General features: G+C 34.9%; 2 protein-coding genes, 1 long non-coding RNA gene and 1 pseudogene across 3 annotated transcripts; 2 read left to right on the forward strand and 2 right to left on the reverse strand.

Annotated features, from left to right (window-relative positions):
• Positions 1-259: 259 nt before the first annotated feature.
• On the forward strand, positions 260-2571 carry LOC131175837 (pentatricopeptide repeat-containing protein At3g29230-like; annotated as a pseudogene).
• Positions 2572-3535: 964 nt separating this feature from the next.
• LOC110668913 (expansin-like B1) lies at positions 3536-5414 on the reverse strand. Its single transcript, XM_021830310.2, has 5 exons — positions 5219-5414; positions 5006-5112; positions 4611-4792; positions 4271-4403; positions 3536-3913 (listed from the first exon to the last, which is right to left on the reverse strand). Exons 1-5 carry the CDS (start codon positions 5373-5375, stop codon positions 3710-3712), a joined length of 783 nt encoding a protein of 260 aa, XP_021686002.2. The 5' UTR covers positions 5376-5414; the 3' UTR covers positions 3536-3709.
• Positions 5289-7114, forward strand: LOC131176007 (uncharacterized). The gene is made up of 2 exons (XR_009146130.1): positions 5289-5434; positions 6645-7114. It is a non-coding gene; the product is annotated as an uncharacterized LOC131176007 (long non-coding RNA).
• A 1617-nt stretch (positions 7115-8731) lies between these two features.
• LOC110668940 (expansin-like B1) lies at positions 8732-10575 on the reverse strand. The gene is made up of 5 exons (XM_021830367.2): positions 10359-10575; positions 10161-10267; positions 9877-10058; positions 9483-9615; positions 8732-9106 (listed from the first exon to the last, which is right to left on the reverse strand). The coding sequence occupies exons 1-5, from the start codon at positions 10504-10506 to the stop codon at positions 8903-8905; spliced, it is 774 nt and encodes a 257-aa protein (XP_021686059.2). The 5' UTR covers positions 10507-10575; the 3' UTR covers positions 8732-8902.
• Between the last annotated feature and the right edge of the window lie 15487 nt (positions 10576-26062).

Raw genomic sequence — 26062 nt, forward strand, 5'->3', positions numbered from 1 at the left:
TAATAACATATAATATAATTTTATATTTAACAAATAATATTAAGTCAACGTAGCCTGCTCTCTATTCATTCTACACCTTATACTACGAAAAGAAATTACTGCTCATCTTACGACTACAAGCCCAAGACTCAAGTGTTGACTTCCACCTAAGGTCCAAAGCCTAATCAGAAAAAAAAAATTATTATTCTGAATCATATTAAGTGAAGTATTTTAATTGACTGCTTGGTAATTTTTAAAGAAGTCAAATAACTTACTGGTGATGAATTTTGTGAAGTACGTTTTAAAACTACATGAGCAACGCGAGGAAGAGAAAAGGACCGTTAAACTCAACGTATCCCGATCATCTCTCGCTCGAAAAGTTCCTCAAATCCCAGAAAAACCTCGCTAAACGTCCACGAAAACGGTTTCCGATTGATCCCATACCCCAAATTACATGCCCAGGTAACCCGTGTGTTCCTTATTAGATATTACTCATCACATTTTGCAAAAATTTTGACACTCATTCACTCATATCAAACATTTCAATCAAATCCACGCCCAACTTATGCTTCTATACATCTTTCAACTCACTCTTGCTGCCAGTCGCTACATAAAGAAGCTTTTCAATTCTTCAAATTTAGTTTCTTATTCTGTCTCTCTGTATGATCAAATTGAAGAGAGCCTGGTGCGTTTATGTGTAATACTTCGTATCTAATGAAAAGTTTTGTCTGTGTAAATGACCCATTTGGTTCCTTGAGATTTTACTATGAATAAAATGATTGCTGGGTGGTTTTTTTTTTCCCTAATAATTACACATTTCCACTTGTTGCTGAGGTTTGTGCTGTTGTTGGATGTGTAACAGACGGGCACAAGGCTCAAGCCCTTACAGTAAAATTTGGGTTTGAGAATGATCTTTTTGTTAGGAATTGCCTCTCGCATAATAATCTGTTTATGGGAGAGTTTGGGATGAAGTGTCATGTTGGAATTGGTGAGTTGGAATTCCATGATTGATGGGTATGTGAGGAATGGAGATTTGGCTCTTGCACGTGAGCTTTTTGATGATATGCCTGATAGAGATGTTTTCAGTTGCAACTCAATGATTTCTGGGTGTGTAGGGTGGGAGAAATGGAGGCAGCCAAAGAATTGTTTGAGCAAATTCCATTTAGATATGTCGTATCAAGCATTGTATGATCGATGGGCATGTGAAGATATATAAGGAACGTTCAATGGCGCTGTATTTTTTATCAAATGCTCTATAGGAATGTGGTTTCTTGGAATATCATGTTGGCTTTGTATTTGAAATGCAAAGATTAATTATAGTGAATGTATGAAATTGTTTGAAAGGATGATAGAAGCCGGAACAATTAAGGCAACTCTTGTGAGCATTTTGACAGCATGTGCAAATTTTAGAAGGCTTGATCTGAGAAAATGGATTCATTCTCGTATTAAGGATAATGGGATTGAACCTGATAAATTACTCTCAGCTACTTTCTTGACAATGTATGCAAAATGTGGAGTGATAGATATTGCTAGACATATTTTTGATGAGATGCCTCAGAAAAGTGTTGTGTCATGAAATTCTATAATCATGGGATATGGTGTAAATGGACTTGGAGAGAGCCCTGGAAATTTTCTTGGATATGGAGAAGAGCAGTATTATGCAAATGAAATTACTTCTGTTTGTGTTTTATCTGCTTGTTAACATGCAGGATTGCTTTTAGAGGATTGGTGGTACTTTGATCTAATGCAAAGAAAATACAATATTGAACCAACGGCTATTATGGTTGCATGATTGGTATACTTGGCCAGGCTGGTTTGATGGAACGATTAGAAGAACTTGCAAGGAAAATGCAATTGGGGACAAAGCCTACTTTGTTTGTGGCTTTTGTTTATGCTTGTAAAACTCGCTTATAAATAGAGCTTGGAGAGGTTAAAGCAAGGCAACTAATCAGGTTGTATCCAACCAATATTGTGCCATATGTGCTGTTGTCAAGCATAGCTGGTGCAGGGATGTGGGATGATGTAGGAAGTATGAGAAATATAATGAAGGATAAGGGAGATTAGAAAAGGAAATACTTACTACCATGGTTATCCATGGAGTGTGTAGGTAAGAATTATGTCTAGCAGATTGTTCTCTCCATAGAAAAAGCATGGTACATTCAACGCAGAATGAGATGGCTGCTTAAATGAAATTATTTTCTACATATTTGACTACGGTGTCTGACAAGTTGGTGAGATTGAAACATTTTTTAAGACTCAAGTTAATGAGATGATTGTTTAAATGGGAAAGGTCAATGATTTGCAAGGGAGGGAGTAAATTCTGGAAAGGGTTTGAACTCAAAGTGGCCAGCACAAATTTGTTGAACATTTTTAAACAGTGGATAATGGCCAAATTATAGAACAGCAGAACAGATATAGGTTAGCATATCCAGCTCAGTTCGTAGGGTAATGCTGTACTGGTCTTCGGCCCCTTTTCTTTTAAATGAAGTCTGAATACAAAGCAACTGAAATGAACAATGGCATGAGCATATTGCTTTAGCTTGTTGTACTTTTGCTTCTCAATTTTCAATAAGGTTGTGTTATGCCTGATTATTCCCACATAGATATTGCATTATTGTCCGCATTTTTAGTCTTCGAGTTGTTTAGAAAAGACAAAAAAAAAAAAAAAAATCATATCAGATCTACAAGATTCATGTCATTTTAAATATGAAATATATGGAACAAATGTGGGAGCTACATGTTATGAACTTATTATTTAATGCACTGTTTTTCCCCCCTAGTCTCCTTGTATTTGACCAGTCATAATCATGGGTTTGTGAAAGTAACCTTTTCTTTTTGCTTCTAAATTTTATATTATCAGCAAGGTGGCATTACCAAAATGGCACAGTGTGATTGGCATACCTAAGATAGATATGTAGATAGGCAGAGAGGCATTATCAGAGATATTCAATTTATTCATCTTATCAGCTTAATTCCTTAGCTTTTGAAATGGTAGCTTTGTTAGGATGATAAAATTTAGAATTCTGGAATAATAGCTCTTTTAATGGAAAATAATACTAGCAAAAAACAAGGACTGGTGCACCTAACTTTTTGAACAACTGTAATAACTTGTGTGTAGACTAACGTGCTTGCATTATTTTTAGAATTTTAGCCAAAGATACAGACACTGTTCATCCATCTCTAATTTTGACAGGAAGACTTGATCAATTTTTCCAGTCAGGTCAAGAAATTGACATCAACTGATTTTTCTGTTTATGTTTCACATGATATTCAATTGAATATGTCAAGCTGGGACCCCAATTTTAGAAGGAAGTTTTCAATATCATATGTTTAATTGTGTTAAGGTATTATTTACCTCCTTTATTACTCCCCACAACTGCCAACAGCAATTGGACAATTTTATTTGTTTATAAAGAATGTCCAATTTGAAATTATATCTAAAAAAACAGGTGGGAGTTAGTGATGTTCACATGTAAGCAGACATTCTGTCTATGGTACAAGTGGAAATAAAAGACAACAAAGGTTCAAATTTTATTAGGACACTTGCAAATTAGTCAACATTGAAATGATTACATTCATGAACTTCTTTTATTAAGTTCTATCCCCTTCTTGAAATTACAAAAAAAAAAAAAAAAAAAAACGGATATAATGAATAAAATGAAACACATTGCAGAGCTACATCTAAGGATTTATAGGGACTTCAAAAAAAAAAAAAATGTAGCTCATATAACTACACATCCACTTGTACTCCTGTATCATATGTTTCTCCAGCTTTCCAGTCATGGGGTATGTTGTTAACAGGAACAACCCAGGTCTCATCTCCATCCTCACCACTGAACAGCATCCTCAATGACAGAGGTCCACTAGGGGGAGAAGTGGTCGTCCATACGGCTCCGTAACTCCTGTCCAAAAGTTTGCAGACAAAATTTTGCGTCTGCATATGTCAAATTATTTTTGTTAATACAGTTTCAGTGATTAATTTGAATAACATCTGTCACATAAAATATGTTACTAAATTGGACGAGTTGTTAGCTCACAGTTTTGCTGCAGTTCTATTATACAATGACCTAGGAATGAATAGTATTTATATTTGATTGTTATCTTCACTCTCTTCTATCATTGTATCTACTAATATTCTCTTTGCCTTCATCTATAACTAACCAGATTTAACATGCATTTTAACACCACCTGTGAGTAGTTGGTGAATAGAAATCAAGTGGTTGCAAAGAGCAATCAAATTTGAAAATTAAAAAGGCTTTTTACCCCCAGTTTTACGGATATTGCATAATACCTCACATAGCTGCACGGCAGTAATGTCCCTCTTCCCTTGTTGATACCATATGACAAAAGCCAGATAATGAGGATAGTTGCTGTTCTCATCAATTTTGATTGTTATATTTTTGTTTGGATAGCTGCATGAGACACTGCATAGAGAGAGAATTTAATTAGAGCATGACATTTGATTAGCCTTTGTTTCTCACAGCATAGAAAGTAAGATTTTTCTATTTCTTAGTGAAAGTTGTTTAGTCTTCAGTAGATCATTCACCTGGTGCCGAAGCAAAAAAAAGGCTTTTGTTTAAACTAGTATAATGTATAATAAAATGCTGTTAATAGGTATACTGAAATCTCACCGTCTATATTCAATATCAACTATTCCAAGGGATAATAGCGATGCAGCTGCATCTTTGGTTTGAGCCATATGACCGAATGCTCGTCTACTGAGAATAAAGTCAGTGTTATCACTTGAGCCATGGTCTGTTATAACAATGGTTACCCCTTTGTCTGTGCAATAGTTACTGTTGGTGCACCTTACCTGGTGAAGAAAAAATCATTAGTACTTAGAAATATAAATTGAACTAATAACATTAGTCAAGATGTTTTTCACTGCAACACAATTTTTTTTAAAACAGTTGGCTCCGAGTGGGACTCGAACTCGAGCACTCGGAGGTTTGGAGACTAATCCAATACTAAAAAGCTAAAGTTCATTGGTCACTACAACACAAATTTGGGATTCTTTAATTGATACCTGACAGCAAGCACCACATCCAACACCATCTCGGTAGAGGTTAGATGCAGCTGATACATCCCCGCCATTTATTGTTGCTCCAAATGAACCAAATCCGCATTGGCCTCCTACAATTAATGGAAAAAGATTGTAAGAACACATGTTTAGTTTTAGGTACACCATAGATTATTTCTCTCTCTCTTCTCTCCTCTCGTTTTTAATGGAACTTCTTACTATCTGTTCCTTGTTCATCAGAATTTGGGTAGTAAGCCGCTCGAGAATGAATGAAACAGTCACTACATGTTGCAGCCTCTGCCAGAGTCTGCAAAAAGAGCAACGTCGCAAAAAGAAGAAAAAGAGACTGAGGAGAGGAAGCCATTATTTTTTTCATAAGAAAGCAAAGGCAATGGAAGCAAAGAAGATGAGGAGGTAGTGCATGAAATGAATGAGGTTTGTAGTATTTATAGCAAAACCACCGTCCAGTTTCTTCAGTTTGGTAAACCATGCCAGGTTTGACATTTTGATAAATATTATTTTATATGAGTGGAATTCTGTTAGGATTGTTTTCAAGCTACCCTCTTGGAATTGGAATTACTTGTTTTGGAAAAAATTAAAGAATTTCTTAATCACCTTCCAAATTCGATACTTCATTCCATTTGGATAGACGTGAATTTCAAATGAAAAAAAAATTTAATTTGATATTATGTTGATTTTTTTTTTAAAATTTTCACTTGAAATATAAATCCAAATCCACACCTATCCAAATGGAGCTTTAAATTTTTCTTACCTTGTTGAAGTCTTTGATATTAACAAAAAATCTTTAATTTATTTGAATCTAGTGTAAAATATTCTATTTGCTCATTAAAATCCAAAGGATCATCATTTTCAACTAAAATTCTATTTTTTGTATCAGGGTGTTTCTAATTGGTAGTTTATTCTGCTTTCACTCCATTTTATTCAGATATTAGGGATGTCCTTATCAAAAGCATCTTAGATATATGCATAGAATGTGGAAAATACATACTATTGATTGGACCATGATGTGTGATTGATTGGAGGAATAGAGAGAGAGAGAGAGAGAGAGAGAGAGAGAGATTAGTTGCAGTTAGGTTGAATGTTGAATGCATTGGTTGGATACTTGTAAACAACTTGACTTGAGAGGAGAGTAAATTGAACAGAAAATTAGGTGCATTTGCACCAAAGAGCCCCTGGGTTAGGCATCTTGGATTTTCCCACTAATTATGATCACATAAGCTACGATTTCTTGGAGTCAGAACTCTGAAGGTGTAGAGGAAACACCCATACATCTATATTTAATGTACAGCGGCAGTGTTGCTAAAACTAAAAAGTCATGGTGGATGGAGGCAAAGAATAAGAATTGACAAATTCTATTGAAAACAGGCAGCTAAAAAAAATAAAAAATAAAAAAAAAACATTGAAGGGAGTTTAGCATAACGTAATTGCAAGAAAACATAGATGCATACAATGCTATGTTATAGGAGTTGAATTCAAAGTTATTCCATTGAAGTAATAATATGATGTCATGAAAGTCTATGTGCCCAGTTTTATTTATTCAATTTTTCTTCTTCTGATACATTTTTCTTGTTTCTTAAGCTGAGGAATTTTTCCAAAGGTTCATTACTGTACGTTTTGTTGACAGGCTGAAACAGAGACATAAACAGCACGCCAACGTAGACTGGCATGAAGAGACTCCTTTCAGCCACATCATCCATGACATGGAAACCATTGTAGGGCTTCAAATCCTACTTGCATTAGCATCCTTAGTAAAATGATGGAAATAAATTAAACCTTGCACTTCTATGGTTTAAAGAAATCATGCTGTGCCTTTCATGGACATGCAGGAAAGCTTTCTGAGAAGTTTAGTGTTACTTTGATGTCGAGTAATGAAAATACAAGATTGAATCAAAGGCAGAAAACTATGGTTACATGGTTGATCTCCTTAGCCAGGCTGATTTCATGGAAAATAAGAACTTGTAACAGAGATACATATATAAGCAGAACCTAATTTATTTTAAGCTTTTCTTTATTCTGGTAAGAATCTTCTAGTATACAGAGCTTGGGGTGATTGTGACCAAACAAATAATCAACATTTTTTTCCCTTTTCCTTCATTATCTTTCTCATATTCTCCACATTATCCAGCTTTCTTGTAGAAGTGTATATGTCTGATAACAACATATATGGCACAATCACTACCAATAAAGATTGTTTAGTTAAAAAAGCAATGTGTTCTGGCCTGTTCCTCATTGGATAGTTTGGTTCAGAATCTTATCTGGCAGATGGTTCACTCCATAGGAAGACCAAGGGTGCGATCTATGTTGATTGAGATGGCTAACAGATTCTTACAAGGCTTTAGAACTCTGGAGAATATATCATCTCTGATGTTATAAAATTCTGAAGAATGGTTAAAAAGGGAAGGATAGAACATTTGGGAAGGAAGAGAGTAAATTCTGGAAAGGTCTTAGACACAAGGTGGTGAGCAGAAATTTTGTGAAGTATATTTACATGACATATATAACCCCAGATAGAAATTGTTATTGATAAATGTTAGTACATACAATTGCAATTTCTGGAATAAGGCTGTACTGATCTCTAAAGAGGTGTTTTTCCTCCTCTTCTTTTATTTGAAGTTTCAGTACATGATAAACCAACTGAAATCAACAATGGCATTGACAAATTGCTTCAGCTTGTTGCACCTTTATGTCTTCATTTTGAAAACAGCCACAAATTATACCAGGTTATAATTCACAGATACCTCAGTTATGATTCAACTTTCACCCTTGAAATTAGGGGGATTAAAGCAAAAATTTCCCCGATCACAATATAAGATTCTCTTCTTTTGAACATGAGGGAAAAAAGGGACAGTTGCTGGAACTACAGTTTACAGACTTCATTGTAATGTTCTTTGCTGTTTCATTATCTTCTTGTCCCCTTTTATTTAGCCAGTGTTATACAAGTTTACTCGTGTAGCTGCTAGCTAATCAATACTTCTTTTAAATTACCATGGATATTTATAGTCTTCTCATCTTACCAGGAAAAATCTTGAACTTTTGAATGGTAACTTTGACAGTTTGGGATAAGATTTTGAATTTATGAATAATAGGTTTGTTTAATGCAAAACAACATACCTAGTGCTGCTAAACCAAACCGCTCGAACTGCTGTAATTCCTTGTATTCACACTATTGTGTTTATGCAATGTTCATCATTAGAATGATGGCTGGTCAAGTTAGAAGTTGACATCTGATTATCTATTTATATTTTACATCATATTTAGTTCAATATGACTGAACAGGAAACTATTTAATTAATTCTTAAGTTGGTAGACCAATGATATTTTTAAAAGTCTATTATTAATATAATATTTGTGAAGGTATTTAGTCATTATTTGATCCCTTTAGCATGTAAATGCCAGTAGTGATCAACATGTATCGCAATTTTATGTATGCCTTCTTTTTTCTGGTCTACAGAGGAGGGGGGATTCAAACTTGGAACATTGCATAAGTTGAGATGTTCTCCTACCAGGTTATGCCTGAGGATGCAATAAGTATTTATCACTTTATTGAAAATACTGTGCACTAAAAGATGCCCACTTAGAAAATATATCTGAAGAAACAAGTGGGCTTTTTTTTTTTTTTTTTTTGTCTATTTATTGATGTTGAAATGTAGGCAGAAGCATAGAGGGAATAAAAGATATGAAACTTTCAAAATTTTTTAGTCAACACTGAAATGATTACATTCATGAACTTCTTTTATTAAACTATATCCCCACCTTTAGATGGAGGAAAGATACACGTATTATAATGAAATAAAATGAAACATATTGAAGAGCTAAGCATGAGGATTAATATTTTATAGGGACTTATTATTTGTATGATAAAATCTGAATTGGATCGTATGATTATCCGTTCACTTGTACTCCTGTATCATATGTTTCTCCAGCTTTCCAGTCTTGGGGTATGTTGTTGACAGGAACAACCCAGGTCTCATCTCCATCCTCACCACTGAATAACATCCTCAGAGTCAAAGGCCCGCTTGGTGGTGATGTAGTTGTCCATACTGCTCCATAACTCCGATCCAAGAGCTTGCACACAAAATTTTGAGTCTGCACATGATAAAATTATTTATGTTCTTGGTAACAGATTCTGTGATTTGAATAACATTTATCATATATTAACTATTTTGGTTAAAATGGTGAAGAGTCATGATTTGAAAAATTTTTCTCTTTTAATAAAATTATGGGGACCATGCATATATATTACTTGATTTCTATCATCTTCATTTCTTCTTTATGTTATATCAGTTGATTCTCTTTGCCGTCATCTATGACTAACCAGGTTTAACTGGCAGACCACCACCTTTTAAAATTTTTCACATGGTAGTTGAAAGAAAAATCAAGTGGTTGAGAAAAGAAATCAAAGTTGAAGATTAGAAAGGTATTTTTTTTTTCCTTTTTTAATATTTGAGATAGTGCATGTTACCTCACATAGCTGCACAGCAGTAATATCTCTCTTTCCTTGTTGATACCATATGACAAAAGCCAAATAGTGAGGGTGGTTGCTGTTCTCATCAATTTTGATTGTGATATTTTTGTTGGGATAGCTGCATGAAACACTGCATTAAGAGAAAAAGTTGAATTAGTGGAAAGTAATTAATTAATGAACATTCAGTTTCTCATAACAAAGAAAGCAGAACATTTTTCTCTTTCTTAGTCAAACAAAGGGAAATGTTATTGAATAACAATTTCCGTGCTTTTGTTTTTAGATTGGTTTTCTCCCATTTTGATCATAGAAATTTTAAAAACGTTCAAAGCAGTTTCCAAAGAGCTTTTCGAAACAGAATTTAAATGATTGTGGTGTAATCCTATAATCTCACCGTCTATATTCAATATCAATTACTCCAAGGGCTAATAGTGAAGCAGCCGCATCTGAGTTTTGAGCCATACGACCAAAGGCTTGTTTGCTAAGAATAAAGTCTGTGTCATGGCTTGAGCCTTGGTCTGTTATAACAATAGTTACTCCTTTATCTGTGCAATAGTTGCTGCTGGTGCACCTCACCTGCTCATGTAAACATCATTATATCAAGACCAAAAACATCACTCAGGCTATTGTTTTTCCTAAAAAACACTGCTCCGAATTCATGATGCCTTGATTTGATACCTGATAGCAAGCACCACACCCAATACCACCACGGTAGAGATCAGATGCAGCTGACACATCCCCACCGTTTAATGTTGCCCCAAATGAACCAAATCCGCAAGCACCAGCTGCAATTCATAGAAAAAATGACTCTCACGAAAATGTATGCTTAATAATAAGTACATTACTATAGTAGCTCCTTGGTTTTTATTTTCTTACAATCTGTTCCTTGTTCATCAGAATTTGGATAATGAGCTGCTCGAGAATGAATGAAACAGTCTGTGCATGTTTCAGCTTCTGCAGCCATAGTCTGCATAATTAGCAGAGATGCCAACAGAAGCAGGAGGGGCCTGAAGGATGGAGCCATTATACGATATAAAGAGCAAAGGTGATGAAAGCAAAGAAGATGATATGGTAGTGCATGAAGAGAAAGAGGCTTGTAGTATTTATAGCAAAAAAAAAAGGCATCCAGCTAACCTTGCCTAGTTTGACAAGTTTGACATTCTGTTATATTTTATTTTGATTTTTGACCCAGTGGGATCCATTCAGGATTTTTCCAAGGTACATTCTGCTTAGACTTGGAATTAGTTGTTTTATTCCACTTTTTCTTGCCTTGTTGAAGTCTTTGGTGTTAACAAAAGTCTTTAACTAATCCAGATTTAGAGTGGAAAATTCTATTCATTTAATCAAATCCAAAGGTTCAACATTTTCAACTAATACCTATTTTTCTCTATCAATTTGCTCGTCTCCAATGTCCCATATCAATTATATGAGATTTTGATGGGGGTAGATAAGGTGCCGGATTATTAAAATTTAGCTTATATGGGCGAGTATAATTTCATGAGGTACTTATAAAATTTAGGAAAAATTATTGTTTAGTCTTTGTGTTATGGCATAATTAGTACTTGGGTCCCTGCATTTTAGGGAATAGATGAAACTATCCCTAAGTTTTAATTCTGTCACACTTTTTTCCATCTGTTTTTCTCAATTTTTATCCTTAATGATAAATACTTTCGGCTATGAGTTTTTACCATTATAAACATTTTCATCCCTGAGTTTTTACTGTTATTAACATTTTTATCCCTCGTTGACTACCTTTTAGTCCCTTTACTACCGGTTAAATTGACGAAAATAGATAGAGGAACCAAATAATTAGTGGAATCAAATGTGAGGACTAAATCATGTATTTTTTAAAATTTGAGGACTAAATCATTATTTTGGCATAAGCAAGGACTAAATAGTAATTTATCCTAAAATTTGAGCACAAGTTCTCTAGAGACTTGAAGATAGCTATCTGCAAGCCAAATTATTAAAATTTAAGATTTCAAGGGCGAGTTTTCCTGAGACACTTATCAATGTTTCAAAAGATGGTTTATTCTTCTTTCCTCTAATTTATTCTTCAGTTTCTATCAATGCTTTTATGAAAAGCATCTCCATGATAATGCACAGAATGTGGAAAATACCAACTAGCTATTGGACCATGATGTGTGAGTGATCAAGAGAAATTATTAGTTGCGCTTGCAAGTAGCTAGCTGAGCTAAATTTTGAATCCAAAGATTTGATTGAATCCAAAGATTTGATCTTTGAAACAAGTTGGGTTGAAAGAATAGTAATTGGAGGGATAGTTAGGTGCATTTGCACCAAAGGGCCCTTGTGTTAGGTGTCACTTGATTATGTTTCCGCTAGTTATGACCACATGACTTTAATTTGAAGATTTCTTTAGCTCTGGAAGGTGTAAAGGAAACGCCAATATCCTACACTAAATGAACAGAAGAATATTGGAGTTGCCAAGTTCTGATATTGTTCTACATGTTTCTTAATCTAAGGAATTGCCAAAGCTGACTGGATAAGTTGTTGACATGCTGGATCAGACGCGTAATAGCATACCGATGTAGACTTGGCACAAATTAGCAGCCCATTGAACCACATCAGCCATGACATGGAAACCATTTTAGGACTATGGACCCATTTCTTGCATATGTATTATCAGTTTCTTTGATGGGATTAAACCAAACCTCGCACTTTTTCAAAGGTTTAAAGGGCAGACAGCTGTGGGTGTGTGTGTATATATATATGCAGTGTATTTCATGGAAATGTTGCAGACTAGTGTGCAGAGGGACCGCTGTTGATACATATTATAAGAAAGTGGAAGTCGACATTACAAATATTGATGCATATAAGCAGGCAAAGCCATAGCGGAGCTTTTAAGCTCTTCATTTGTTGCCATCCTTGGGCTATAAAGTTGTATTTATAACACTACTCTTGATCATGTCTTTATCTGCTAATCCAATAATATCTCAAAGCAATGGAAAAGAATCTCAAAAGGGTGCCAGATATCCCAATAATAATTCATTTTTTTTCTTTTTCACTCCTTTTGAAATTATTCTATACTATTTAAAGAATTTAATTTAAATAATATTGTTAAAAAATTAAAGATATTGGAATAAAGTTTAGAGAAAATAATAATAATAATAATAATTTTAGATTTTTCTTGGACACTTTGAGGTCTGTGATTTAATTTTTGACAAAATGATAGTCTTTGCTTTTTTCCATTAGCACTTTAAGGACAAATATTTTAAATAAGGACAAATATTTTAAACACCATTAATTTTGTTAATGTGGCAGTAAGTGAAATAAAATAATATTTTTTATGAAATATCTTAGGTCCCACAAATAAAATAAAAATTAAAAATAAAAATTTTAAATAATAATTTTTAATGAAAAGAAAAAGTTATTTTATTAACTGTACACTGCATAACTATTGGTGTTAAACTGTGTGACGGAGCCAATTGTGTTAAACTATTTGTCCTTCAAAGTTCATAGTATCATTTTGTCAAAAATTAAATCAAAGAGCCCAAATTATTATTGTGAAACATCATGATTTTGTTTCTTTTTAAACCTGATAAATATATATACACTTCTTCTTATATATATATATATATATACTTCTCCTTAAATTTTAGAATGAAAGAATTCATTTAAATTGTTGTTTGAATAATCAAAATGTAAAATATGTTAGGAATATATTTATGGTGGATATCTATTAGCATTCTTATCTCTGAAACTCTTTATTTTCTCTTCACTTATTAAGTACTTCATTAATTATAAATCCTCCTCCTTGTTATGTATGCCTATGAATAGAGGCATTGCATATGATGTTTGATACACTTAAAAATCAATAAGAAATTCTAATTTCTCTCAATCTTCTTTCTTCTATTATTCTCTTTGTTTTGCCTTATTTTATAACAAGTCATCAGTATGAGTCTCTAACCTCAACCATAAATATTTTTCATGTTCTCTTCTTTATGATTTCAAAAGTACTAAGACTAGGGGTGTGCAATCGGTCGGTTCGGTTCCGAACCAAACCGAACCAATAAAACCGAAAACCGAAAATCAAAAATTTTAAAACCGAACCGAACCGATTGATAAAAGAAAATCGAACCGAATCTAACCGATAAATATCAGTTCGGTTCGGTTTTAAACCGATCAAACCGAAATTTATAAAATTTCATTTTTTTAACATTAAATCTAAATAATAAAAACATAAAAACAGAAAAAATTAGAAATCAAAACTAAAAAATCTTAAGGTTCAGTTCGATTTTCTTTGATTTCGGTTCGGTTCGATTCGGTTCGATTCAATTTAATTCGATTTTTTTTTATTTCCTATATATATTAATAATTTCGGTTCGGTTCGGTTTTTTTGATTTTTTTTATGAAAATAACCGAACCGAACCGATTAACCGAAATTATCAAAATTATAAATCGAACCGAACCGATTAAATTTTAAAACCGAACCGATTGAGCCGAATTAATTGGTTCGGTTCGGTTTTTCAGTTTAAACCGAAAACTGCACACCCCTAACTAAGACTGAACAATTGAACAATTGGTGGTTTACAATAACCTAGCTATAAGGACATATTGTTGTCAAAAAAAAAAAATACTAAGTGTATTCTGAGGTAATTTTGTCATAATAATTGTTTTCTTATTTGTAATTCATATATTCTTTATGATAGTATGTCAAATTTGTGACCTTTGATATGACGGACAAGAATTATTTGTCATATTGGATGCTAAAATTCATTTAGATGCAATAATATTTTTTTATTATCATTTCTATAAAAGTTGAGCATCTTATAGTAAAAGATTAACTTGAACTCTAGAAAAGTTTGCAAGAAAAATATAACCACCCAAAAACGGTGATACTTCCAAAAAGCTCATTATGATTAAATGCATTTACACTTAAAGGATTTTAAAATTGCAAGTGAATATAACTAAATAATATTTAGAATCAGCTTGCAATTAAAATTAGGTGGATAAAATATCACTGATAAAGACATGTTAGAGAAAGCATACTCTACTTTTCATGCCTCTAATATGCTCCTGCTGCAATAATACCAAGAAAAGAGATTTAAGAAATACTCTAAATTGACTTCATGTCTTCTTATGGCTAAGCAAAACAATGAGCTATTACTAAAAAATTATGAAACCGTTCATTTATTTCACGACTCAACTCTACAGGCCAAACCGGCATTAGGACTTAAACCAATATAAAGCCCCCGAAGCCTATAGTAAGCCTTACTGTTCATAAACCCATAACTAAACCCAACTCAAAACCCATCATAAAAGACAAAATGAAATATTATAATTAAACTTGGTTAGCTCACTTCAAAAACCATAATACATGCATAATTAGTGGAGTCCAGCTCAACCCTAATTCTCAACATAAATAATCTATTTACTATCATTAATTAAAATAATATACATATACACCAACATTATAATGGAGCTCTAAGAATTAAATGAATAAATAGGAAAATAAATAACACAATAAAATTTAGTAACTAAGTGTGACACCCCTTACCCATCTACAGTATATCCGAGTAAGATATGTCACACGGTGTACCGGAACACTCTATTTTATCTCAATCATTTTTATTCTTCCTTAATTTATTTTTATTATAGTTTTGAATATAACTTGTGAAATATAACTCATTTAAGTCATTTATTGAAATTATAATTTATTTGAGGTTCCAAAAATTTTATAGAAAATCCGGCAGAGTACCGGCTAAAAATGGAGAAAACAGTTCTTCGGAACCTATGAAAAACACTTTCAATAATCATTTCCAAACAATCCCAACTCCATTTCATCAGCAAAATCTCAATATGTTTTTCAACAACATTTCCATTTCTCAATCATTCATCTCATATGATAATCATGTAAAAGTCATAAATAAATATTCACTTTTTCATTCACAAACACAATATCTACTATTTACATTAATACCAAAATATATTATATAAGTTTCAATTACATATGAGAAAATAAAAGTTAATTACAAAATATCAAAATAAAACCTAGTGTCCTACCAATGCACTGATGACGGTGAGGTGACACGGACACTGTGACACCCCTTACCCGTGTATAGTATACCCGAATAAGTAATGCCACACGGTGTACCGGCACACTCTAATATGCCTTAATTAATTTATATCATGCTTTTGAATATAATTTATGAAATATAATTTATTCAAGCCATTTATCAAAATTATTATTTATTTGAGGTTCCGAAAATTTTATAGAAAATCCGGCGGAGTACCGGCTAAAAATGGAGAAAACAATTCTTCGGAACCTGTTAAAAACACTTCCAAATAATTTCCAAACAATCCCAACTTCAATTCATCAACAGAGTCTCAATATCAAAATCTCACATTGTTCAGTTTCAGTTCTCAATCATCATTTCTCAGGGTTCTCATATATAAACAAAAAGTAAATACTCAAATTACTTCCATACATAACCATAAATCTTTATTATTTACATGAACCTCAAAATACATTACATAAATCCCAAATACATATGAGAAAATAAAAATTTAATTACAAAATGACAAAATGACATCTAGTGTCCTACCAATGCACTGCAGGTGACGAGGTGACACGGACACTGTGCAGAACTGCAGGATGGACTCACCCAGTCTGCGGTCTACTGGGCTCACGATCTGTATCTCCAGAACCTACGCGTGGCAAAAGCAACGCGCTAAGCAATAATGCTTAGTGGTGCAATAATAAAATAACAAGAAATAACAAAAAATAAATATGTATTGCATGTGCATGTTTTGTTTGTCTTGTATTTGTATATCCATTCATTTATTTCTTTTACTTTGCCCATTTTCATTTATTTGGTTGCCCAAGTAACCTACACTAGATGACTGGACTGGATAAACGGGTAAACTGGCACTGGGTATCAAGTACCTCGGGCCGTCACACCATCGGTCACATATGCATCTCCCGGTGTGCAACAGAACAGCTAACAAGCTGTAAATAATATCAGGCACAAGGCCAAATCTCAATACAAGGTCAGAATGGCTAAAAACCATAAAATCACAGAATGGCATATTGCCATGTGCAGTACTGCTAACTGAACCCTATTGGCATGCCAAACTATCCAAACCAATCTTGTTAGGTATACTAGGGCATTTGAAACTTTTAAATTCTTCAATTTGTGAATTTCAAGTTTTTGGTGTCACTATTCACCTCATTGGTCAACAAAAATGTTGACTTTTGGATAGAAAATATGTACATTGACTTTGGCACTCCCAATATACCACATTTGGCATTCAAAACTTGTTGGCATTAAGCATTTATACCATTTCAAAGTTTAAACCAAGGGAAGCAGAATTTTCAGTTTTTGTAACTCAACTTTACTGTTCCATTGGACACTGTTGCAGTGGGAATTTGAAGAAATGGCAAACATGAAAGTTGTTCCTTATTTTGTCTAGTTGAATTTCCTTTTTTGAATCACTTCATTTGGAGTTTTGTAGGTCCAGATATGATTCAAAAACCACAGCTGGCCGGATTGCCAATCTGCAGAATTGACCATATCTACAGTAACATGAACAGTGACTGTGAGTGCATGTTTGAATAGGTTCTGGCCATAATTTGGGGTAGGTTCCTCCATGAAAGTTGTTTGTATATGTCTTAACTTGTTGCTGTAAAAATTTCAGGTCAATTGACCATATCTACAGTGAGTTATGGCCAAATGAACAGTTACTGTTCATTTGGTCAATTCTGCAGGTGCTGTTGCAGGGTATCCGGATTGGGGCCAAGTTTTGGTCCTCTTGCTTTGGTCTTTTGGGCATGGTTTCTTCAGCAAAAATGTGCCATTATAAGCCTAGTTTCATGTCCAATTGGCCAAACACCAATTGGACCAACACAGCCAAAGATATGGCTGTGCAAGTGGACTAAAATTTCAGTCACCTTGCTGCTGTCTTTAAGCAGCCTACACATTCACTTTGCCATGCATTATTTCAGTCCAAATTGTGGTCAACTTACCTAAAATGGTCACTAATTGACCATTAGAGTGTTCTTTAACAATTACATAAGCCAAGTCAAGTTTTCTCTCCTAAACCCTAGCTCAAATTCATAGTTTTTGTACAACTACCCTAGTTAACTAACTAAATTAATATCCTTATGTTTATATACTTTAAACTTGATTTGTAGTTCATTCCAAGTCAATCAAAAACACCCAATTCTATTCCTTCCCTAGGGCAGCCGAAATCCATGGGGTGCATATACTCAAATTCTATTCATTTAAGTTACAAAATCTCACTTATTTCAAGTCACCTTCATGGATTAAAAGAGGTTTATATACAAATATGCACTAACCTTGAAAGCGGCAGAATTTCCAGCCACCCAAACTCCTTTCTTTCTTCCTCTTTTGGCTGCCAAAAGGTTGTTTAAGGTGTGGGGTAAAATTTTAATGAACAGAGGTTAGGGTTTTGTGGTGAAACAAGGTAAGAATCAAGCTTTTTGGTAGAACATCAATGGAGGGAGGAGAGGGAGAGATTTCGGCTTGTAAGAGGGAAGAGGATGGCTGCTGTATTTTTGATTGTTTTGGTCCATTTTTGGTCTCTTTTATTGGTTATTTAATTAGTTGTTTAAAGGTGATTGGTGGTGGCTTTTTAATGACATCACCTTATGTCATAATTAAGCCTTTTTCTTTATTTTCTTTTCTTTTCTTCACTACTCATTTCCAATTTCATTTTTAGTAATGTTTATTCATATTTTATGTCATATTAATTATTTACTTAACTGGACAAGTCGGCCAAAAATCACCTCTGAAGGTGAAATGACCAAAATGCCCTCCGTTTGGCTCAACGGGCCAAAATTGTCTGTACCGATTGAAAACTTTTTCTAGGTATTTTCTTGGCATTCTAATGCCATAGGAACCTCATTAATCTTTCTCTGGAGTCCCAAAAATTATTTTATAATTTTTTCCCCGGGTCTAGGGCTCCTAGTTGTGAGAACCGCAACTTCCCTCCGGTTACCCATCGCTTGGGCACCGGCTCGTTTGACTTGGTTGTATTTTATTTCTAAAATTTTTACTAAGTGTTTCTTATTAATATTTGAGTTAATTATGGTCCCTCACTTAAGTTTAATTAATTTTCCGGACGTTCTAGCTGTCCGGACCGACACCGGTCACCGGAATAGTAGAATGTACGGAGTTGTTACCGGGAGGGTGTTACAGACACTATGCAGAGCTGTAGGAGGTCTCACCCAGTCTGTTTTCTACTAGGCTCTCGGCCAGTATCTCCAGAACCTACGCGTGGCAAAAGCAACGCGCTAAGCAATAATGCTTAGTGGTGCCAATAATAAAATAAAAAGAAATAACAGAAAATAAATATGCAGTGAATGTATTGATGTTTCATTTCAATTAAATTTTCGATGAGTAATTGTAGTCTTACTTATTTTGTACTTGTTATATTCATTATTTCATTAAATTTATCCACTTTCATTTTTGGTTGCCCAAGTAACCTACACTGGACGACTGGACTGGATAAACGGGTAAACTGGCACTGGGTATCAAGTACCTCGGGCCGTCACACCATCAGTCACATATGTGTCTCCCAGTGTGCAACAGATCAGCTAATAAGCTGTAATAACATCAGGCACAAGGCCAAGTCTCAACACAATGTCAGAATGGCTAAAAGCCATGAAATCACAGAATGGCATAATGCCATGTGCAGTACTACTAACTGAACCCTATTGGCATGCCAAACAATCTAAACCAATCTTGTTAGGTATACTAGGGCATTTGACACTTTTGAATTTTTTAATTTTTGAATTTCAAGTTTTGGTGTTACTATTCTCTTCATTAGTCAACAAAAATGTTGACTTTTGCATAGAAAATAGGTACATTAGTTTTAACACTCCCAACATACCACATTTTGCATTCAAAATTTGTTGGTTTTGGTTACCAATACCATTTCTAAGCTTAAATTTAATGGAGCAGAATTTTCAGTATTCACACCCTATCTTTACTGTTCCATTAATTACTGTTTCAGTGGGAATTTGAAAAAATGATAAACATGAAAGTTGTTCCTTATTTTGTCTAGTTGAATTTCTTTTCTTGAATCACTCCATTTGGAGTTTTGTAACTCAAGTTATGGTCTAAAAACCACAACTGGCCGGATTGAAAATTTTCAGGGCTGACCATATCTACAGTGCAGTGAACAATGACTGCAACTCCCTTGTTGGATAGGTTCTGGTCATAATTTGGGGTGGGTTTCTTCATGAAAGTTGTTGGTCTATATCTTAGCTTGTTTCTGGTAACATTTCAGGTCAATTGGGCCATTCTACAATGAGTTATGGCCAAATGAACAATCACTGTTCATTTGGTCATTCTGCAGAAATAGGTTGCAGGACACCCGGATTGGGGCAAGTTTTTGGTCCACTTGGTTTGATCTTATGGGCATGGTTTCTTCACCAAAGCTGTGCCATTATGTGTCTAGTTTCATGTCCAATTGGCCAAACACCAATTGAACCTACACAGCCCAAGTTATGCCTGTCCAAACAGGCTGGACTCACATCCAAACCTGCTGGTTTCACTAGGCAGCATACCAAATCAGTTTTTCAATGCTACAATTCACTCCAAGTTATGGTCAATTTACCTCAAATGGTCACTAATTGACCATTAAAACTTTAGTTTATGTCCATTTTCATCCACCACAAAAATTAAATTTCAAAACCCTAACCCTAATTGTCCAAGCCTCTAATTTATGCATCTTACTCCTAATTTGCTATACTAATCATATAATTTATAAGAGGGGCAGCTAATATGTCACTTTAACCAAAGAATTCTCCTAACTCTAACTCATGTCAAGGCTGCCAAAATTTCATGGAATATAACCATGCTTCATTAATTCAATTTTCATCAAATTTTCAACTTAACTTAGCTCAAATTCATGATTAAAAAGGTATAAAAGCAAGGTATATGGCACTAACCTTAGTAGGGCAGAATTTTCTCTTGTTAATTCTTCACTTTCTTTTGTTTTCTTGGCTGCCAAACACTTGCTCAAGATGTAGAGACAAATTTTATTGAAGTGGACTTAGGGTTTTAAGTGAGATTTGGGTGGGTTATAAAGCTTTGGTAAGCTTTCTATGGTGGAATGGTTATGGAATTTGAGAGCTACGGGTGAGTTTTGTGAAGGTGATGGCTGCTGGATTTTTATGAGCTTTTGCTGTATTCTTATCTATATTTTATTTGTTAATTTAAGTGTTGACTAAATGTGATTGGTGGGTAAGTGTTTAATGACATCATATGATGTCATAATTGGTATTTTCTTCCATTTTTTTTTCTTCTCTTCTCTACTCATTTTTAATTTAATTTTTTAGTAATATTTATTCACATTTTATGTCATAATAATTATTTACTTAACTGGACAAGTCGGCCAAAAATCATCTCTGAAGACGAAATGACCAAAATGCCCTCCGTTTGGCTTAACGGGCTAAAATTGTCTGTACCGATTGAAAAATTTTTCTATATATTTTCTTGGCATTCTAATGCCATAGGAACCTCAATGACCCTTCTCTGGAGTCCCAAAAATTATTTTATGATTTTTCCCCTGGGTCTAGGGCTCCTAGTTGCGAGAACCGCAACTTCTCACTAGGTTACCCATCGCTAGGGCACCGGCTCATTTAATTTGGTTGTATTTTATTTCTAAAATTTTTCCTAAATTTTTATTATTAATATTTGAGTTAATTATGGTTCCTCACTTTAGTTTAAATATTTTTTCAGACGTTCTAGCTGTCCGGACCGACACTGGTCACCGGAACAGTAGAATGTACGGAGTTGCTACAGGGTGTTACAACTCTTCCCCTCTAAGTTAAATTTCGTCCTCGAAATTTACCTGATGCAAACAGTTGAGGGAACTGTTGCCTCATCGTCTCTTTACTTTCCCAAGTTGCCTCTTCGGTGTTGTGGTGCCTCCAAAGCACTTTCACCAGTGGAATCTGCTTATTCCTCAACTCTTTCACTTCCTGAGCCAGGATCCGTATGGGTTCTTCTTCATATGTCAAATCCGGTTGTACTTCAATTTCTTCCATGGAGATGACATGTGAAGGATCTGAGCGGTATCTTCTTAACATAGATACGTGGAACACATTATGGATCTTGTCCAGCTCTGGTGGTAAAGCTAGCCTATAGGCCACTGGACCCACACGTTCAATGATTTCATATGGGCCAATGAACCTAGGGCTTAACTTACCTTTTCTTCCAAACCTCAGTACCTTCTTTCACGGTGACACCTTGAGGAACACTTTATCGCCAACCGCATATTCTATTTCTTTTCTCTTCAAGTCGGCATAGGATTTACATGCATGCGAGGCAACCTTCAGATTGGCTTTGATTAGTTTTACTTTCTCCTCGCCGTTTCACTGTGTCCGCCTTACCAGTTTGTCTTCGCCAATTCACCCAAAGACACCGAGTTCTACATTTCCTCCCATATAGTGCTTCATACGGGGCCATTTGGATGCTAGCTTGGTAGCTATTGTTGTATGCAAATTCTGCCAGTGGGAGGTATCTATCCCAACTTCTCTCAAACTCAATGACACAACTCCTCAGCATATCCTCAAGGACCTGACATATAATTCATGTTATTGTTATCATTTTAGTTCAATAGTTGTATTAATTCAATTGGTTCAATTGTTTACCTGGATTACTCTTTCTGATTGCCCATCCGTCTGAGGATGGAAAGCTGTACTGAAGTGGAGTTGTGTACCCAAGGACTCATGCAACTTCTTCCAAAATCTCGATGTAAACCTTAGGACTCGATCAGATATGATGGAAAGTGGAATTCCATGCAGTCTAACTATCTCATTGATATACAATTCTGCTAACTTCTCCAGTGAGTAGTCAGTCCTAAATGGCAGAAAGTGTGCTGACTTTGTCAATCTATCCACTATCACCCATACTGCATCATGTTTCTTCTGGGTGAGAGGTAGACCACTTACAAAATCCATGGTGACCCGATCCCATTTCCATTCAGGTATGCGTATAGGTTGTAGCAAACCTGATGGAACTTGATGTTCTGCCTTGACTTGTTGACATGTCAAGCATTTAGTCACATAGTCAACTATGTCCTTCTTCATACCAGGCCACCAATACTGAAGTTTCAGATCATGATACATTTTTGTACTTCCTGGGTGCATAGCATAAACACTAGCATGTGCCTTTTTCAGAATATTGGCTTTTAATTCCCCATTATTTGGTACACATACTCTTCCTTTGTAGTATAGACACCCATCTGCTTTCACTTCATAGTCAGTTGCCTTCCCTTCTAGGATTTTTCTCATAATAGCCTTTAGCTTCTCATCTACTTTATGCCCATCTAAAATCTGCTGTAACAGGTTTGGCCTCACTTGCAACTCAGCCAAAATAGCTACATCTCGAACCAAAGTTAGACGGGCATTCAATGATCTCAAAGCTGTGATGGATTTTCTGCTCAAAGCATCTGTAACTACATTTGCTTTCCCAGGATGGTAGTCAATTACACAATCATAGTCCTTCAGGAACTCAATCCATCGTCTCTGTTTAAGGTTGAGCTCCTTCTGGTTTGGCAAGTATTTCAGGCTTTTGTGGTCTGTATAAATGTAGCACTTTTCACCATACAAGTAATGCCTCCATATCTTCAGTGCGGAGATAATTGCTGCAAGCTCTAGATCATGGGTAGGGTAATTTTGTTCATGTGGCCTTAGCTGCCTGGAAGCATAAGCGACCACCTTCCCCTTTTGCATCAATACACACCCTAACCCATTATGAGAGGCATCACTGTAGACCACAAAAGTCCTTTCCTGACACTGGCTGTGTTAACACTGGTGCCTCTGTCAACATAGCCTTCAACTTCTCAAAACTGGTCTGACACTTGTCATTCCAATCAAATCTGACATTCTTGTGTAACAACTTGGTCATTGGAGCAGCTATTAAGGAAAATCCCTTTACAAATCTTCTATAATACCCAGCTAGCCCCAAGAAACTTCTGACTTCAGTTGTATTCCTGGGAGGCTTCCATTTCATCACTGCTTCTATTTTCTTGGGATCCACTCTAATCCCATCAGCTGACACTATGTGTTCAAGGAATGCAATCTCATTCAACCAGAAGTCACACTTGGACAACTTAGCATACAGCTTCTTTTCTCTCAAGGTTTGAAGAACAATCCTCAAATGTTCATCATGTTCTTCCCTGGTATTGGAATACACCAAAATATCATCAATAAAGACCACTACAAACCGATCTAGGTATGGATGGAAGATACGGTTCATAAGGTCCATGAATGTTGCTGGTGCATTTGTTAGGCCAAAGGGCATCACTAGGAACTCATAATGCTCATATCGGGTCCTAAATGCAGTCTTTGGCACATCTGCATCCTTCACCCTCAACTGATGATACCTTGATCTGAGATCAATCTTAGAAAACACTCCTGCTCCCTTCAGCTGATCAAACAGATCATCAATTCTAGGCAACGGATATTTGTTCTTCACAGTCACTTTATTCAATTGCCGATAATCGATGCATAACCTCAAAGTCCCATCCTTCTTTTTCACAAACAGCACTGGAGCTCCCCATGGTGACACACTGGGGTGTATGAACCCCTTATCCAGCAACTCTTGTAACTGGATTTTTTAGTTCCTTCAATTCTGTGGGTGCCATCCTATAAGGAGCAATAGAGATTGGTGCTGTACCCGGCAGTATCACAATAGCAAATTCAACTTCCCTTTCTGGTGGCAAACCAGACAATTCTTCAGGGAACACATCTGGGAAGTCTTTTACTGTGGGTATGTCACACAGGTTTGGCTTAACTTGCCTAGTATCAACCACGTGTGCTAGGTAAGCTTCATAGCCTTTTCTCATAATTCTTCTTGCAACTGTGGCTGAGATAACATTGGACAGGAAATCTGTCCTTTCACCCACAATAGTGATCTCATTACCCTCAGGAGTTTTTAAAGAAATCCTCTTCAGTTTACAATCAACTATTGCCTGATGACGTGACAACCAGTCCTGTGACACCCCTTACCCGACTACAGTGTAGCCGAGCAAGTTATGCCACTCAGTGTGCCGGAGCACTCTATTTTATCTGATTTCATTACAGTTCTTGATTTATTTATTCAAAAACTTTATTGAAGATTTAGGCTATTTTTACTTTTATCAAAATCTAACTAAATTGGAAATTTCAAAAATTTTAACGATAATCCGACAAAGTGTCGGCTGTAATTTGGACTAACAGTTCTTCTGAATCTGCCAAAGACAATTTCAATATATACTCAATTTCTCAAACTTAATAGTCTCAAAAATTTTCAAACATAATGTATCTCAATACAGTATCCAGTTTCTCTTAAATCTCATTAGATTTTCAATATCTCAATATTCACAAGTATAATCTCATTATAACTCAAATTCAATTCACATACTAAAATACTTACTTTGAATAGCTTCCATAATTCATAGGTTAATTACATGAGTTTATTTTGTACAAGATATACAAATAATTTACAATGTGCTAGGAATGAACAATATACATAACATGTATAAAATGAGCCCTATCTACATGCATTCTTTGAGGAGGTGACAATCTTGAACTCTTCGACACTTCGCAGATCCGACTCCAAAAATCTCGATCGACAGTCTCTGGTTTTACCTTGATACTGCGAGGAAGCAATTCCATCGCGCTAAGCATTTCTGCTTAGTGGTGCAATAATATAACCAGAAATAATATATACAAGTAAAGAAAGAAATAAATGATAATTCAGATACTCAAGAATCAATTTAATTTGGTATGGTATTTCTAGTATCAACGATCTTATATACTAGTTTGTTCCTCTTTGGAAGTGCTTAGTTTATAACTTTTCAGAATACTAGCGGTATATAATTTATTCTATCGTATTGTATTTCAAGTCATGCAGTCCTGCAATTTATATTTTTTTGTTTCTTTTGCTAATCTCTTTTGCTTATTCATTCAATACTTAATTTAATTGTACTGGATTTTCATTATACTTAACTTAACTTAGTCATGAATTGAATAATACTTTAATTGATCGCCCAAGTAACCTATACTAGGCAGTCGATCGATAACGGGTCGTTGGCACTGGACACCGCGGTGCCTCGGGCCGTCATACCATGGGACGCAGAACGTCTACCATGTATGCAGTCAGTATGGCTAAAAAGCCATGATATCACATAATCGGGCATAAAAGCCATGAAATCGGGCATAAAAGCCATGAATACGGGCATAAAGCCATGAATACAGGCATAAAGCCTCTCGCAGTACTGCTAAAACAATACCCTATTGGTATGCCAAACTATCCAAACCAATCTTGTTAGGTATACTAGGGCATTTGATATTTTAAAATGTTAATATATTGTGCTTTATGACTTCATTATTTCATGATAAATTTCAATCATAATTCATACATTCATTTGATCATTTATATGATCACAATTCACATCAATTATTCTTTTATACCATTGTACTCAAAATACTTCTCCTCTTTACAATAATGAGAACTAATGTCTCATTCATACATTAATATGGTTTATTTATCCATTCATTATGTTATTCATATTGATCACAATTCTAAACAATGGTTCAC

Source organism: Hevea brasiliensis, chromosome 18 (assembly GCF_030052815.1).
Source record: "Hevea brasiliensis isolate MT/VB/25A 57/8 chromosome 18, ASM3005281v1, whole genome shotgun sequence".
Lineage (NCBI taxonomy): Eukaryota > Viridiplantae > Streptophyta > Magnoliopsida > Malpighiales > Euphorbiaceae > Hevea > Hevea brasiliensis.

What these genes read in the sequence shown, in the direction of transcription:
- LOC110668940 (XM_021830367.2), bottom strand. Translation starts at nt 10,506, where the DNA reads ATGGCTCCATCCTTCAGGCCCCTCCTGCTTCTGTTGGCATCTCTGCTA. An exon ending in TGATGAACAAGGAACAGATT is followed by an intron (nt 10,268 to 10,358) that starts GTAAGAAAATAA and finishes TATGAATTGCAG; the next exon opens with CTGGTGCTTGCGGATTTGGT. An exon ending in ATTGATATTGAATATAGACG is followed by an intron (nt 9,616 to 9,876) that starts GTGAGATTATAG and finishes CTCTTAATGCAG; the next exon opens with TGTTTCATGCAGCTATCCCA.
- LOC110668913 (XM_021830310.2), bottom strand. Translation starts at nt 5,375, where the DNA reads ATGAAAAAAATAATGGCTTCCTCTCCTCAGTCTCTTTTTCTTCTTTTT. An exon ending in TGATGAACAAGGAACAGATA is followed by an intron (nt 5,113 to 5,218) that starts GTAAGAAGTTCC and finishes CATTAATTGTAG; the next exon opens with GAGGCCAATGCGGATTTGGT. An exon ending in GATGTGGTGCTTGCTGTCAG is followed by an intron (nt 4,793 to 5,005) that starts GTATCAATTAAA and finishes TTTCTTCACCAG; the next exon opens with GTAAGGTGCACCAACAGTAA.